This window comes from Hippocampus bargibanti, linkage group LG18, assembly GCF_051943395.1.
Source record: "Hippocampus bargibanti isolate YZ-2025 linkage group LG18, ASM5194339v1, whole genome shotgun sequence".
NCBI lineage: Eukaryota > Metazoa > Chordata > Actinopteri > Syngnathiformes > Syngnathidae > Hippocampus > Hippocampus bargibanti.
In genome coordinates, this window is record NC_142751.1 from 10,693,910 (window position 1) to 10,709,980 (window position 16,071).

Genomic DNA, 16,071 nt, shown 5'->3' on the forward strand with positions numbered 1-16,071 from the left:
GCCACGACAACAGGGTCAGCGGCAAGGCCCATAGGCTGAAAAACAGAAAAGGTGCCCTCCAGTCTTTTTACTCTCACCCCCCCCCCCCCCCTCCTTTGTGATTCGCCACTTTGTTCATTTGTTTGCATGCTGAGAAATGCGGGAAACTGCGGATCGCGAAGCGATTCTCCCCCGACTGTATTTTGTGGTCTTCTTCATGTCATTTTTTTCTTTCATTGGATTTTTGATGATTTTTAAGAAATACACAAAATACCACATCTGAGAATATTTTGTAGAGCAGAAAAACAAGCCCTTCCATTTTTATGCAAATGGTCGCAATGTGTGTCATCAATAACCTGTTTTGGCAGTATTCCTTATTTTTTGACTAAATCTGGTTCGATCGTTGAGCAGTAAGTGTTTTGATGCAAAATGTTTTAATGTATTATAATACGTATTTGTATCTGTTATAATATCTATTAGCTAGCTAACTTGCTACCTAGCCATCTAGCTGGGTATCTAGCTAGCTACAGTATTTATTAGCTATATATCTAGCTAGATATCTAGCGCGCAATCCATTAGCTATCTATTAGCACTCTCTTAGCTCGCTAGCTAGCTTTCTATCTATTTGTGTTATTCCGTGTTGGCGCGTGTGGTGCCGCTGCTCACCCACAGACAAACTTATCCTGTGACTGTAAAGTGACTATCAGAGTTTTGAAAGGCGCTTATAAATGAAATGTATTATTATAAAATCATAGAACGGGACCCCAATGTTGGGGATCATCAGGGAGATTGTGGAATTCAATATGTCGTGGCTTGGAATTGAAGCGGATTTACTGTTGGTGGGACAGGAGATTTGAGACAATGTATTTGTTGGACATTTTTCTTGTTTTTTTTTCTTGTTGACAAAATTAAGGTGTATCAAGGACATTAGATGTTCCTACGACTTACTGTAGTCCCGATCCCAAGTTTGTGCTACCAAAGTGGACATTTTTTGCCATTCTTTCTGTTGATCAAACAGGCCTGGGGACAAGCAAAATACATGTATTGGTGTTAAGGATATATTTTTTTTATGTACTGGTAACTGTAAAATGTAACAGTTCCATTAAATGTGCAGGTATAATGATTTGTTTTAAATCTATTTTACTTCACATGTAAGTTTATTTTCAGGCGTTTTATTTGATGTATTCTATTTTGCACAGTCGATTTCATCTTTAGGCCTTCAGTTGTGCTACGTCACAGACATAGCACAACTCAGACTGCCCGAATCAATCCAGACATAAACTAGTGTGGTGTGATTTACTACAAGTTCACTTGAGGCTACCATGAGCCAGGAAATAACTGACCGACCTTATAAGCTGAAATACAATTTGGAATTATTTAAAAAGAATTCATGGACAAAATATAGTCAACATCAGTCTGTGATTCAGATGTTTTTAGGCCAGCCGAGAAGGCTTTGCAGGCCTTGACGGTCCACCACTGATTTTGCATATTTCTTATTCTATCCGGCTGTCCATCTCGTTATCTCTTGTGCTTGTCCTCATTCGGTCCAAACTGACATTTACATCCTATCTACATTCACACTTATAGTGTGTGTGATACAGTGGAGGTGTAAATGAAGTGGCGCATCTCGCCGTGCCTACAGCTGGGATTGCAGTATCATTGTATACTGTATACACCTGCCTCTGTGATAACAGTGTTTATCTTCCATGACCTGCTCTTGGTGCGCCTTTCTGGGGTTTCAACTAAATTTTGAGACCCATTTATACGTAGTCCATCACCGGTCACTCACACACATACACACACTCTGTAATCAGGCCCTCTGGGGACGCAAGGTCCTCTAGCATCAGCTGTTAAATTGCCTTAACTCTCGTGGTTGCTAATGGGCTAGCCGTCTTCTCTCCCCCCTACAGTTAGTCTCCCTACCTCCATTTAATGAGGTTTCATTGTTCCGTCTGTCTGAGTTTGGATGCCGTCTGCACTTTCTGTTGCACGCTGCTTAGTTTTGTTTCAAGGTTCACATAGTGTGTCTCGGTTATTGGTGGGCTTTGTTTTCAGTCGTATGCTCTCCACGATGGAATTGAGCAGAGTTAGGCTACTTAAAATGACTGGAAAAGGGAATATGCAATGAATGTTTCTTGTCAGAGTCACCGCGCTCTGTTAGACTGTCACTGTTTGAGTGACTGTAACGGATTAATGGCATTTGCATTCATTTCAATGGTAAATAACGATTTGAAGTACACGAGAGTGAAGCAGGTGTTGCAACCATAAGTAACTAATAACCAAGATTCTGTGAGAAAATGAGAAAGCGGGGGACATTCTTCACTCACAATAGCTGTCATCGGATTCTCCATGCGTACCATTATTGCACAGTATGTTGCCATGGAAACCAGCAATTATTTTGTTGATGTGAGAATACAGCACAAATTATTCACTGTAACAATAGCGGTGATGGTTTTTTTTTCTTCACATTCAAACTAATGAATCGGCAGTTATAAAAATGAAATGCAGCGTAGCAATTTGTGTTGAAAAAATAATAAATATAATAGAAAGGAAATGAAACTCACCTTGATGGTGAAATGGCGTCACACACAGTTAGCCTGACTGCACTAAGTTTACGTTGTCGTTGAATTGGGACATCCATCATCATTGTTTTTGTTTTCTTTCTTTCGCCCCTAAATGATCCGTACTGGAAAGCATGGTGGACAAGTGGTGATCATTTTTGCCTCACAGTTCTCAATGTCTGGATTTGAGACTCAACTGATGTTTTCTCTGTGCTACCTCCCTTATTGTAAAAATATGCATGAAAAGCTCATTGACTCAAAACAATCCATCGCTGTTAATGCCAGACGGAATGTGTGTTTGTCCATACACTGCCAATGATTGACAGGCGACCAGTCCGGGGTCAACTGAGATTGACCAGCGTGATAGAAAATGATCATCTTCAGCGTATTGGGCTTAAATATGTTTCTTGGTTGAAGCAAAATGAAATATCAACAATATTGCATCTATTGATATCCTACCGTATGTTCAATAGGATATGAAAATACAGACGCTCCCCAATTTACGAACATTCGAGTTACGAATAACGGTACATACGAACATTTTTGCGGGTACATATGTCGAAAAGTATTCTGACAGAGTTAGATTTTGTATTTCCCGCCTTTTTTTCCGGCCGAGCTAGCTTGCGATTGACTGCGTACTGTGCTTCACACAGACACATTGGAGGTTACAAGGGCTGGATGTTTACGCGACGGACACCAAGGCTGACCAATCAGCACCCAGCCGGCTATGCTGAAGTATTGTCAACGAGTTCCGGCCCCGATCCGCCAAGCTCGCTTACGATTGGCTGTGTAGAGTATTTGGGCGGGGAGGAAATCCCTCTTCCCAGTTGACGCTCCAGGAGGACACGATGCATAACAAAAAGTAATGGCTGCTGGCATGTAATTCAGTAATTACGTGCGAGCAGCTTCAGTAATGGCTTACCGAAGAGCCAAAGATATAATCATACATTTCATTTATAAGCGCCTTTCAAAACTCTCAAGGTCACAGTCACAGGATACGTTTTTCTGTGGGTGAGTAGCGGCAGCCACGCGCGCCAGCGTTCACTCAATACATGTATGTCGTCGTACTGTGTCTTTCTTTGTCGTGTCTGTGTTGTATACTTCCCCGTTCAGTGTTTGACTTCAACATACATTCCACATAAAATATAGCACTGAAGCAACTTACGACCAAATTCACCTTACGGACAACCGCTCGGAATGTATCTCGTTCGTAAGGTGGGGAGTGTCTGTAGATGTCTCTTGTGTCTTTAGACCTTGCCATTTTCTCCTTTTTCCCCCCCTATTGTCTGTCAATTTGTCGCCGTCCTTGACAAATCTGAAGTCGAATTTCACTCAATTTTCAATTACCCTCATAACCACACGCATTCACAAAACGAGTCTATTGTTGAAAGTCAGAAGCCTCAGCTGTGTTTCCACGGAGACAAGCAGGAAGAAATAAGCGCTCACTTGACCCCGTCGTCGCTCTGTTCCTGGCCTCTGCCACACCTCAAATCTAATCTGGTAAGAGTGAGCCTCCATCTGGCCCCGAGGACTCGATGGGAGAGGAGAAGGTGGTGAAGACACAAGGAAGTTAATTATTTCATTTTGCGCTGACCTGGGGAAGAGAACATTGATCACGGGGGCCGCTTCTCGTCACCTTAGAGTTGAAAACGAAAGACAGATTGACTTTTTCACATGCAAACTATTGGAATTCATTCGGAATTCAAGTAAACAAGTGGAAAATTTGTCAAAAGTGACTTGTTATCGTGGTTTCTTTTGCGGCGAGCTCGTCTTTGAAGGTAAATAAGCATGAAAATGTTCGGCGGAATTTATTTTCATGTTTTACAACAGCAGATTTCCCCAGAGTGTCGCTTATTTGTGCATGCGAGCAGAAAGCTTTGAAATCTGAAACATTTCCTTTTTGAGTGTGTGTGATTTTGTGTGTGTGTGTGTGTGTGTGTGTGTGTGTGTGTGTGTGTGTGTGTGTGTGTGTGTGTGTGTGTGTGTGTGTGTGTGTGTGTGTGTGTGTGTGTGTGTGTGTGTGTGTGTGTGTGTGTGTGTGTGTGTGTGTGTGTGTGTGTGTGAGAAAAGCAAGTGAAGGACTCCTCAGTACGTCAGAACAATCACAGTTTACTTATTCTTCTCCTTGGTAATCAGGTCAGGGTCAATTGGATTGCTCTGTGTGCGCATTTGTTTTTCCTCTCTCTCATGCAATTTAAAATGACCAGAATGTTTATATTATTATTATTATTATTATTATTATTATTATTGTTGTTGTTGTATTATTTTTTATCATTGTCATTGTCAGTTATTACGCTTATTATTATAATGGTTATTTTTATTATTATTATTATTATTATTATTATTATTATTATTATTATTATTATTATTATTATTGTTTTTTTCCTGCTCCTCTCATGCAGGTTAAAATGACCATAATTTATATTATTATTATTATTATTAATTATTATTATTATTATTATTATTATTATTATTATTATTATTATTATTGTTTTTTTCCTGCTCCTCTCATGCAAGATAAAATGACCATAATTTATATATATATATATTTGTTATTATTCTTATTATTAGTAGTAGCAGTGGTAGTAGTATATTACTATTATATTGTTGTCATTATTATTATTATGTTATTATTATTATATTCTTGTCATTATCATTATTAGTATTATTATTTTGATGTCCTTTGTTGTTTCCTCTTCTCATGCAAGTTAAAATGACCATATATTACTATTATATCGCTGTCATTATTATTATTCATTTATTATATGACATGACATGATATATGATATGATATATGATGTGATATGATATTAGATTACTGTTATTATTTTGTTGACCTATCATGCAAGTTAAAATGACCATACTTTTTATATTATTATTATTATTGTTAGTATTATTTTATTAGTATTATCATTATTACTTATGAATGCCACTTGACTCACGTGCAATTAATTTTTTTCTGTTTCCCTCTCTCTGTTTGTGCCCTTCAGTTCTCCAAAGACAAGTACCTGTTGGAATCTCCACCCGAGAAGCTACGCAAGGAGCTCGAGGAGGAACTAAAGTTGAGTCCTGCTGACATCAGGAGCCATGGCTGGTATCATGGACACATACCTCGAGAGGTATCCAGAGCAAACATAACTTGAAACGTTGCTTTTTTTTCTCATATGACATCACAGGAAGTAAACCATCCATTTTGTGGACAGGAAGTAAAATAAACCCCTCGCGATTGAAACCCACCTTGGCGATGGTAATTAAATAAGATTAAAGTGTAGGTTGAGGACGGTGCCTTTTTAAGCGCTCATTTGAGCGGCTTTTTTTAGCAGCGTAAACAGTGGATGGAACCCATTAATGATCATCATCATCGTTCTCTCTGCTCTGCGCGATTGATTTAAAGGACAACCGACTTCACTTTTTTGTTTCTTAACTGACATCAGAAAAACGTTTTATAGCATCTAAAATACCCAAAACACACAGTATGATAAAAATGTTTAAAGTTATTCAAATCGTGACGTCACGCAAGACGTCTTGCATTGCTTGTGAATCAAAACAATGGCTTCAGATTCGGAAAACAGTCGATTAAAGAATTTATTCCGTGCCATTATGAGGCAACATTGAGGGGAAATACGTCCAGGAGTGGTCCATCCGAATCATCGATTGAGGGGAAAAATCAGTCTGACATCTACCGAAGTTATACAAGTGTCCAAGAGTTGAAAGGGTGTTGTCAAAAACTGTCCGTTGAGGTCTGTCCAGAAAAATGAGTGCATTTCTTTTCTTGCATTCAATATACCGTAGGTAACATCAGGGGTTTAAAAAAGAATGACGTCATGACAGTGGCTATAAAAAAAATTGAGCTGCGAATTGGGCATTTTCAGAAAGTCCCGCCCCCATTTCATTTAACATGAAAAAAGGGAAATGCTGCCCCCTTGTGGAAGGGAAAACATTGCCAGAGGCCATGGCTAGCGCTTGATCGGCACCAAAGCATGAAAAAATGAACAAATTCGGGAATGGCGTTCTATGTCATATTTTCAATTCCCGAACAAATTCATGAATGGCAGTTAATGAGTTAACATGTATCAACTTAAACAGCAATAACAGGATTGAATATTTCATATATTCATATCTGTCTGACTTCTGCGCATGCGTGTAGGTGTCAGAGACTCTGGTGCAGCATCACGGAGACTTCCTGGTGCGTGACTCCCTGATCAACATGAGCGACTACGTTCTGACCTGTCGGTGGGATAATGAAGTGCTGCATTTCAAGATCAGTAAAGTCTTGGTTAAATCCAATGACACCAAGGTAAGAGCATCCGTCAATTTGTCATTATCGCAATCACAAGACGTGGTCCATCTCATAAAAGCGTGTTCCACATCATGTTTCCGCTGTATTAATCTAGGTGCAATATGTACTGGAATCGCAAAGCTTTGATTCGGTCCCGGAGCTGGTGCGCTTCTACGCAAGTCAACGAAAAGCCATCTCGCAGTCCAGCGGTGTCCATATCTACTGTCCGGTGAGCCGGACTCTCCCGTTGCGCTACCTGGAGGCCACTTTCGCGCTATCAGGCGGCAAGCACGGTTGCGCCTACTCGCCGTCCAATCAAAGGGGAGCGTACATCAAGAGACGGAGCGTGACCATGATGGATGGGCTCACAACGGAGAAGATGATGCCTCACAGGTGAGTTCCCCGGTCTGCTTTTCAAAATAACAGCACTCCTTAACTCATTCACTGCCATTCACAAATGTATTCAGGAATTGAAAATATGACGTATAGCGCCATTCCTGAATTTGTTCGGGTTTTGTTTTTTTCATGCTTGGGTGCCGATTAAGCGCTGGCCATGGCCTCTGGCAATGTTTTTTTCTTTTCCACAAGGGGGCAGAATTTCCTTTTTTTCAATGTTAGCGGTTTGTTCTACCTTCAGATGTTATTAAAGTGTGATATAAACCAATACTATATATGTATTGCATTGTATTGTGGACAGCCACCCTCATTTCACGCTCATATAACTCCAGACCCATATAATTTAGGAATTAACTTTTTTTCTGATGAAAGAATAGAGTGAAAGGTTTCTTACCCTGCATTGAATATTTATGTAGTCCTAAAACTCAATATTGTGTGGGTCCTGGAATTCAAGTGACAATGACAAAAACCCTGGCACTGGGGTGGATACATTTTTAGCTGGCTAGCTGGTTATCTATTAGCTATCTGGCTAGCTAGCTGGCTACCTATTAGCTATCTATCCAGCTGGCTAGCTATCTATTAGCTGGCTATCTGTTAGCTATCTATCCTGCTAGCTATCTATCTATTTGAGTTACTTCCGGGTTGAGTGAACGCTGGCGCGTGTGGCTGCCGCTGCTCACCCACAGAAAAACTTACCATGTGACTGTAAAGTGACCTTGAGAGTTTTGAAAGGCACTTATAAATGACATATTTTTATTATTATTATTATTATTATTATTATTAATAATATCATTATTAATATTATTTTTATTTTTATTTATTTTTTTGCACATCTGGCAGTGAATGAGTTAATCAATTGAATATCATGGAAAACATCATTTATTTCAGCGGTTCCGTTCAAAAAGAGAAACAAACATTGTATTGGAACGATCCCGCCTCCGTGTCAAAAAAACTCTTTCGTAAAAACGGATCCACTGTTTTCTGACTCCAACCGTTTCTGTGCCTGGAGTCTAAACTCTCATTCAACATGTCCTCACTTTAGCCATTCTTATCGGTGATGTCCGTTTATTGCTTCTTGTTCACACGCGCAATCAGCGACTCAGACAGCCCCAGTCCAGTTGGGACACCAGCGGCACCACCGGAACCTCAGCCGCAACCTGTGCCCAAATGCAGGTGGTGTGTGTATTATATGTGTGTCTGAGACCCAAGTGTGTAGAGCTAGTTAGTACACCTGTCACATCCCTGCAGCCCCCCCTGGTACCCCACTTCATCAGCACCCCCTCCCCACAAGTGTGTAAAATTCAGGTGGACAATTTAATTGCTGCCTTTTTCTCGAGCGTTGCAAATAGTGGTCATCAAGCAGTCCCACCTTCATCGATTGCCACTTCCTGCTTCAATGTATCAAATTTATCACCATTTTTACATTGAAAATAATGAGTTATCCACGACATATTTCAACCTTGACCCTGTGGCGCATTTGAACACTGGCGCATAAAACAATCATCTACTGATAATAATGAAAAAATAATAATAAAATTAAAAAATGTGGAAAAAAAAATCAACCAACAAAATAAATAAAATAAAAACAAATGAATAAATATGTAAATAAACTGATAAATTAATCCCTCCATTGTGAGGTGAATAAAGGCTATCTTATCTAAAAAAACATAAATAAATAAACCAATCAATTATAAATAATAAAGAGTAAATAAATAATAATTACATAATAAATAAACAATGGATCAAAATAATAATAATAATAATAATAATGACAATGATAATAATACCGATAATAATACACATACTATTACTACTAATACTACTACTACTAATAATAATAATAATACATTTTATTTCTAAGCACCTTTCAAAACTCTGAAGGACCCTTTACAGTCAAATAATAAATGAACCATAAATACATAAATAAATACATAAACAAATACATGAATGAATTATATATAAATGAATACTTAAATACATATGTAAATAAATAAACCAATAAATGATAAATAAATACATAAGCAAATATATAAATAGATACATAAGCAAATAAATAAAGTGATTAATAAAAAAAACAATAAATAGTTAAATGATTTTTAAATAATACATAAACAATAGATAGATAATCAATAAATACATAAACACATAAAGAAATGAATGAATGAATAATAGAAATAAATAAATACCTAAATAAATGAATACAAAATAAATACATGGACGGATGACAGACAGAGCAAGGACCCACATCCACATCACTTCCTGTCATGTGACACAATCCCCCGGCGGCCATATTGCCAACATGTAACTAACATGCAAGAGGGATTTTTTTTTTAACAATTAACTCCTGTGTTTGCAGCCCTTCCACTATCCACCACCACAAAGATGCAATGCGGAACTGCGCCATGAGCATGGACCAGATTCAAGAGTACCGCTGCCCCTTGTCACCTGTCGGCGAGACCCCCATGTCCCCTGCGTACTGTGCGAGTAAGCCCCGCGTGAACACATCCGTCATCTCTGTTATCCGTGTCTACCTAAAAATTTCAGCTCAAGGCTCATCTCTCTTCTCTAGTCACCAGACAGAGAGCCCACTCAGGTGGGCGAGTCCTGGCGGTGGTACCCCCTTCTCCCATCTCGAGGCGTTCCAGCGACCCACAGCTCAGCCCGTCTTCCAGCAACAACCCTCCGCAACATCCCGCTAACATCTCTCACTCGGCTCATTCCTCTCCCGCCCATCATCCCGCTTTCCAGTCGCACTCCTCCGAAACAGCGGGGAGCTACTGCGACCTCCGACCTTGCCCAGCCGGACCCCCCAAACCTCCTACTAAGACCTACGTGGAGCGTTTACGGGTGGAGGAGGAGAGGAAAGAAAGTGTGAGGGAGGAAGGAGACGGGATGTGCAGCACGCCAAGGGTGGAGACTGCTTCCTTTTTCCGACCATCCAGGTAGGAGACACATTTAAAGGCTTTTTGACTCATTCACTGCCAGATATGTGCAAAAATGTGTCCAATCCAGTGCCAGGGTTTTTGTCATTGTCACTTGAATTCCAGGACCCACAGAATATTGAGTTTTAGGACTATATAAGATTTCAATGTAGCGTTAGAAAAATTATTTCATCAGAAAAAAAAAGAATTAATTCCTAAATTACTGTACTTTATATGGTCTGGAGTTATCTGAGCTTGAAATGGGAGCAGCTGTACAAAATGCAATACCTACATATTGGATTGGAATATGATTGGATTTATCTTTATTAGTCTCGCAATGGAGAAATTGAAAGAGACAGGCAGACGACAGTGAGAGAGTTTCAACTTTGATAGTTCAAAAGCAGAGTGTAGACTGCAAGGTTAAAATATCCCATCAATCAGGCTCCACAAACAACCCGCACAAGCCATCTCTACACTTGATGCAAAAAGCTATCAACGCAGCTAAACAGAACACAATTGATGAGGAACTAGATAAAATTATCACAGAGAAAGCACCTACAAGGGATCATTCCTCAAGATGATGAAAGAAGAAGGTTACCTTCCTCATCAAGTGTTTAATGATGATGAAACCGGACACTCCATTGCATCAAGCCATCAACGACCATCACAAAGGTAAATAAAATGACTTTATTATATAGTACAGTTTATTTCTTTAATTATAAGACCATGGCACATTTATTATACATAAAATAAGGTATAGTTTGTGTAGTTTTAAGGCTTAGAAAATTAGAAAATAGAAAATTATGTTTTATGACGACCTGGGAACGGATTATTCTCATTTTAATTGTTTACTACAGGAAATTAATTTTTGGGATACACACTTTTCGCCTTACACACTCTGAACCAAATAAGTTCGTAAGCCAAGGTATCACTGTATATATATTTCTATGAAATATTTCCCTCGCAGGTATGAGTCTTACATCATGCCCGCTGACAACAAACCACTGGAGATGTCGGTGTTGAAGAGAGTGAAAGAGCTTCTCGCTGAAGTGGACGCGAGGACGGTGGCGAAGCACATCACCTTAGTCGACTGCACGGTACGTCAAGGCACGCACGAGCGAATTTCATTCGCACATGAATTTTGAATAATACTTTTGTTTTCTCTCTTGGGCAGATTGCAAGAATACTAGGTGTCAACTCAGAGATGCAAAGGATGATGGGAGTGTCCTCTGGATTGGAGTTACTCACGCTACCTCATGGACACCAGTTGAGACTTGATCTGCTTGAGAGGTGCCTTTCATTCATTCCGAGTGATGGTTAGGAGAGTCAATTCACCCCCCCAAAAAAAAATTGTTTTGGAAATTTGAGGTTCTATACCATGTCGATCACGACGGCCGTGGACTTGCTGGGTTGCACGGGAAGCACGGAAGAGCGGGCGGCCCTCCTCCATAAGACCATCCAATTAGCGGCCGAGCTAAAAAGCAACCTCGGTAACATGTTTGGCTTCGCCGCAGTAATGAGGGCGTTGGAAATGCCGCAGGTGAGATAAACGTAATCGTCACCGTCCTCGTTCTTGTACTTTACTTTGACGCGTGTGTGTGTGTAATGACGCCTCAGATTTCCCGGTTGGAGCAGACGTGGGTGACGTTACGACAGAGACATACGGAAGGGGCCATCTTGTATGAGAAGAAGCTCAAACCTTTCTTGAAGAATTTGAACGATGGCAAAGGTAGTCAAAAAAAAACAAAACAAAAATCCCAGAGGTATCACAGCATAGCTGCCCACTTTTTTGTATGAATCCTTACTGGAATTTTTTTACTTGAACAACAGTGCCACCTTCTGGATCTAGTGGTGCATTACCATTTTTTAACCCTCTTTGCTTCCAGACTCCAGCTCGGTATCCAACACCACCTTCCCATACATCCTCCCCATCCTGTCGTTGCTTGAACGAGGCTTGGCTCTCGGGGAGGTGCTGGAGCCATGGGAGAGCGCAGAAGTGGGCGTCGACGTCGTCATGCACCATCTCGAGGCAGCTCGGACCGTCGCGCATCACGGGGCGATCTACCGGAGTAACGTCGAGAGCAAATTGCAAGGTATATGGACTCACGCCAGCAGATGCATTGATGTGATTCCGACCCGGTGGTTCCGTTCTCGGTGGTCACAGCGTGTATTTATTGGCATGATGAGAAATTGATCGCTCGCTGTATTGATCACCGAGCCATTAAAACTGTTAACCCTGGTTAATCAGGGTGACTAAATAGATTGAGAATAAGTAGTGTCACTCTTGCATTTTGTGTCATTAGATTACGCTAGTAGCTTTAATCTTCAAAAAGTATACATTTTGTGTTTAACACACAGTAATTCCACAATTTTATTTGCAAAACAATACATATTGATTTATATAGCGCTTTAACAACAGTTGAAGCTGTAATAAAGCGCTTAACATGGACAGCTATCATATACAGGAAATAAAGCAGTCACAAAGATAGTAGAGAGCACCAGGGAGTGAACCTAAGATCAAGTCTGAATCACGGTGAGTTAAATTCTCTGAGCGTCTGTTTACTTTTCAGCACATCTAATTTTATTTATATTATATTTGCACTCGTGTCATGTCACATTTCCAGAAACTTCCAAAAATGTACATTTTGTGTTTGCCACACAGTTATTCCATGATTTTATTTGCAATACAATACAATACAATACAATACAATACAGTACAATACATATTGATTTATATAGCGCTTTAACAACAGCTGAAGCTGTAATAAATCGCTTAACATGGATAGCTATCATATACAAGAAATAAAGCAGTCACACAGATAGTAGAAAGCACCAGGGAGTAAAACTAAGATCAAGTCTGAATCATGTTGAGTCAAATTCTCTGAGCCTCTGTTTAATTTTCGGCACATCTAATTTTATTTATATTATATTTGCACTATAATGTCATTTTAATGACCGTTATTGTGGTGTACATACGACAATCTGTAATTTTGATTCGGACTTTAGCAAGCATCATGGAATTTCACAAGTTTGATTTTCTTTTGAGGGCCGAATAAAATGATGTGGAGGGCCAGATTTGGCCCCCGGGCCTTGACTTTGACACCCGAGTTCTAAAATAGCAATTCTCTTACTTGAATAAAATATTGTGTAACTAACCCAAGCACACTGCGTCTAACAAGTTTAGGCCCATAACGAAAGCCTCGCAGATCCTGACCAGCAAAGCGAAGGCGTAGTTGGTGACATAGACGTGTAATGTCAATCTAACTTCTCCTTCTCCTCCTTTTTTCCCCTTTGCCGCAGGGTTCCAAGTACAGTCCGACATCCTTGAGATCTTCCAGACAGAGTTTCAGATGCGTTTACTATGGGGCTGCCGCGGTTCCGAAGGCGGCCAGCTGGAGCGCTATGAGAAATTCGACAAGGTCCTCACCGCCCTTTCGCACAAGCTCGAGCCTCCGGTGCGCCAAAGTGAGCTATAGCGGTGATTTACGTTTTTTTTAAAAAGACACCTCGCATCTGCACTTACCACTCCAAAGTGGTTTTTGTCTTGCATGGCAAAAAAAGGGGAGACATTGAAGACCACCGCGAGTGGAGAGGCAGCTAAAAGTACAGCGAGATGTCACTTTCAACACACTCACGGCAAACTGTGGCAATGTGGACGTCCTCGCGTCCAGAAGAGGAGACAAACGGTGGTCCCCGCCCCCAAGGGTCAATCTGCAGACTTTAGCTTTGCTACGCACACGCCGATGCTTCCTTGCCGTCTCACGCTGTCACAGAAATGAGTGGTGATATTTAAATGATATCATAATGTGTAAGTCATGTGAACATTCCTTGATTTATTTATCTTTTTTTTTAGGGGCGCTCGATCCATTCAGGATATTCGGCTATGGGGAAAGAGCAGAAAAAGCTCAGTCTCATCAAATATTAATCGGACAGGTGTCAAAGTCAAGGCCCGCGGGCCAAATCTGGCCCATTATATCATTATATTTGGCCAGCGAAAGCAAATCAAACTTTTGAAATTCCATGACGCTTGCTGAAATCCGAACCAAAATTTTAAATTGTCCCATATAAACCACAATAACAATCATTATTTTTGACTTTTAATTTGAAAACTAGTTACAGTGATACCTCGGTTTAATGAACCCCTTGGCTTACGAACTTTTCGGTTTGCGAATGTGAAATTTATGAAAATTTTACCTTGGCATACAAACTTTTTTCGGGATACACACGGAGCTGCCTCAATGAGTGATGTGTCATTCGCGAACGAGCCCGTTCTCCGAACCACAAAATGGCAGCCAGCTCTTCGCTTAAAGCCTCGTGATTGGTCAAGAACGCAGCAGTGAGGGGGGATAGTTGAAGCATTAAAGAGACAGGCAGACGACAGGGAGAGAGTGATAAAATGGATAGAAAACAGTGACATTTGGACTCGTTTCAACTTTGATAGTTCAAAAGCAGAGTGTAGACTGCAAGGTTAAAATATCCCATCAATCAGGCTCCACAAATAACCCGCACAAGCCATCTGTACACTTGATGCAAAAAGCTATCAACCCAGCTAAAAAGAACACAATTGATGAGGAACTAGATAAAATTATCACAGAGAAAGCACCCACAAGGGATCATTCCTCAAGATGGTGAAAGAAGAAGGTTACGTTCCTCATTAAGTGTTAAATGCTGATGAAACCGGCCACTCTCTTCCATCAAGCCATTAACCATCATAAAGGTAAATAAAACGACTTTCTTATACAGTAAAGTTTATTTCTTTAATTATAATACCACAGCACATTTACTATACATAAAATAAGGTATATTTTGTCTAGTTGTAAGGCTTAGAAAATTAGAAAGTAGAAAATTATGTTTTATGGGGACCTGGGAACGGATTATTCTCATTTTAATGGTTTCCTAAGGGAAATTAAACTTTGGGATACACACTTTTCGTCTTACACACTCTGTCTGAGAACCAATTAAGTTCGTAAGCCAAGTTATAACTGTATTCATTAATTTGTTGTTTTATATGTGGAGGGGATTCAACATTCTAATGGGTTCCCCAAATTCATAATGGCCCCCGAGAGGAAACCGTAAGTACATGTTGCCCGCGGCAAAAAAAAAAAAAAATGAGTTTGACACCCCCTTGGATTAAAAAGTGAAAGCTTTGAAAGTTGTTCAAAACAATCGGGGTACGTTTGCTCGAGTGTGCATGTTGAATGTCGCTGAACGCAGCGTGAGGTGTGTTGCCAAAAGTGAGGCGAGGTGAGTGTATTTTTCACTGATTTCATACACATTTTGTGGAAACACGCAATGAGCGTTCGGACAGATTTGCGATCAATTAATTTATGACTTGAATGTTTTTGGTTTTTTTTTTATGTGTGAATGAGAAAAAAATCAACACTGCCAACAGGAATTTCCTCCATTTGGTGTCACTTATGCAACTAACTTGTAATCAATTGCGAATACAAAAAAAACATTTTCTCATCCTCTTAACGTAAGTAAAAGGTGTGCGAGAGCCTATCTCAGCTGTCTTCGGGCAGTAGTCGGGGTACACCCTGAACCAGTTGCCAGCGAATCACAGGGAACAGAGAGGTGAACAGCCAATGGCATTTAGAAACAATTTGTAGTGTTCAATTAACCTGCCACGCATGTTTTTTTTTTTTTTTTAATGTGGGAGCCAACTGAAGAACATGGAGAAAAATAAACCATGAGAAGGATCAAAATTAAAATTTTATAGTGTCATTTAAATACTAAATGATTTGCAAATGTTAAAGTTGAACAGGTTAAAAGGGGAAACACATTAACAATATATTTTTATTGACAACAAATTAGTAGAAAATGAATTTCCAAGTCTTTAAGATTCGTGGGGTGTCGCTGGGTGATTACGTCACCACAAAGCGTCGAGAATCAGACGACACTTTGACTGGGCGTAATGGATACACATTCATCAACA

General features: G+C 40.0%; 1 protein-coding gene across 3 annotated transcripts in view; it reads left to right on the top strand.

Annotated features, from left to right (window-relative positions):
* The window catches only part of sh2d3ca (SH2 domain containing 3Ca), a 31,932-nt gene extending 18,320 nt beyond the window's left edge, over positions 1-13,612 (top strand). For 2 of the 3 annotated variants that reach the window (XM_089019847.1, XM_089019848.1), the window contains exons 2-13: positions 5,531-5,659; positions 6,688-6,837; positions 6,935-7,212; positions 8,311-8,388; positions 9,572-9,699; positions 9,785-10,157; positions 11,104-11,233; positions 11,311-11,426; positions 11,505-11,676; positions 11,754-11,865; positions 12,023-12,229; positions 13,437-13,612. In XM_089019847.1, the coding sequence (XP_088875973.1) occupies positions 5,531-5,659; positions 6,688-6,837; positions 6,935-7,212; positions 8,311-8,388; positions 9,572-9,699; positions 9,785-10,157; positions 11,104-11,233; positions 11,311-11,426; positions 11,505-11,676; positions 11,754-11,865; positions 12,023-12,229; positions 13,437-13,612 (2,049 nt within the window). The remainder of the gene's footprint in view (positions 1-5,530; positions 5,660-6,687; positions 6,838-6,934; positions 7,213-8,310; positions 8,389-9,571; positions 9,700-9,784; positions 10,158-11,103; positions 11,234-11,310; positions 11,427-11,504; positions 11,677-11,753; positions 11,866-12,022; positions 12,230-13,436) is intronic. The other variant, XM_089019849.1, reaches the window with a different exon arrangement.
* Positions 13,613-16,071: the final 2,459 nt, after the last annotated feature.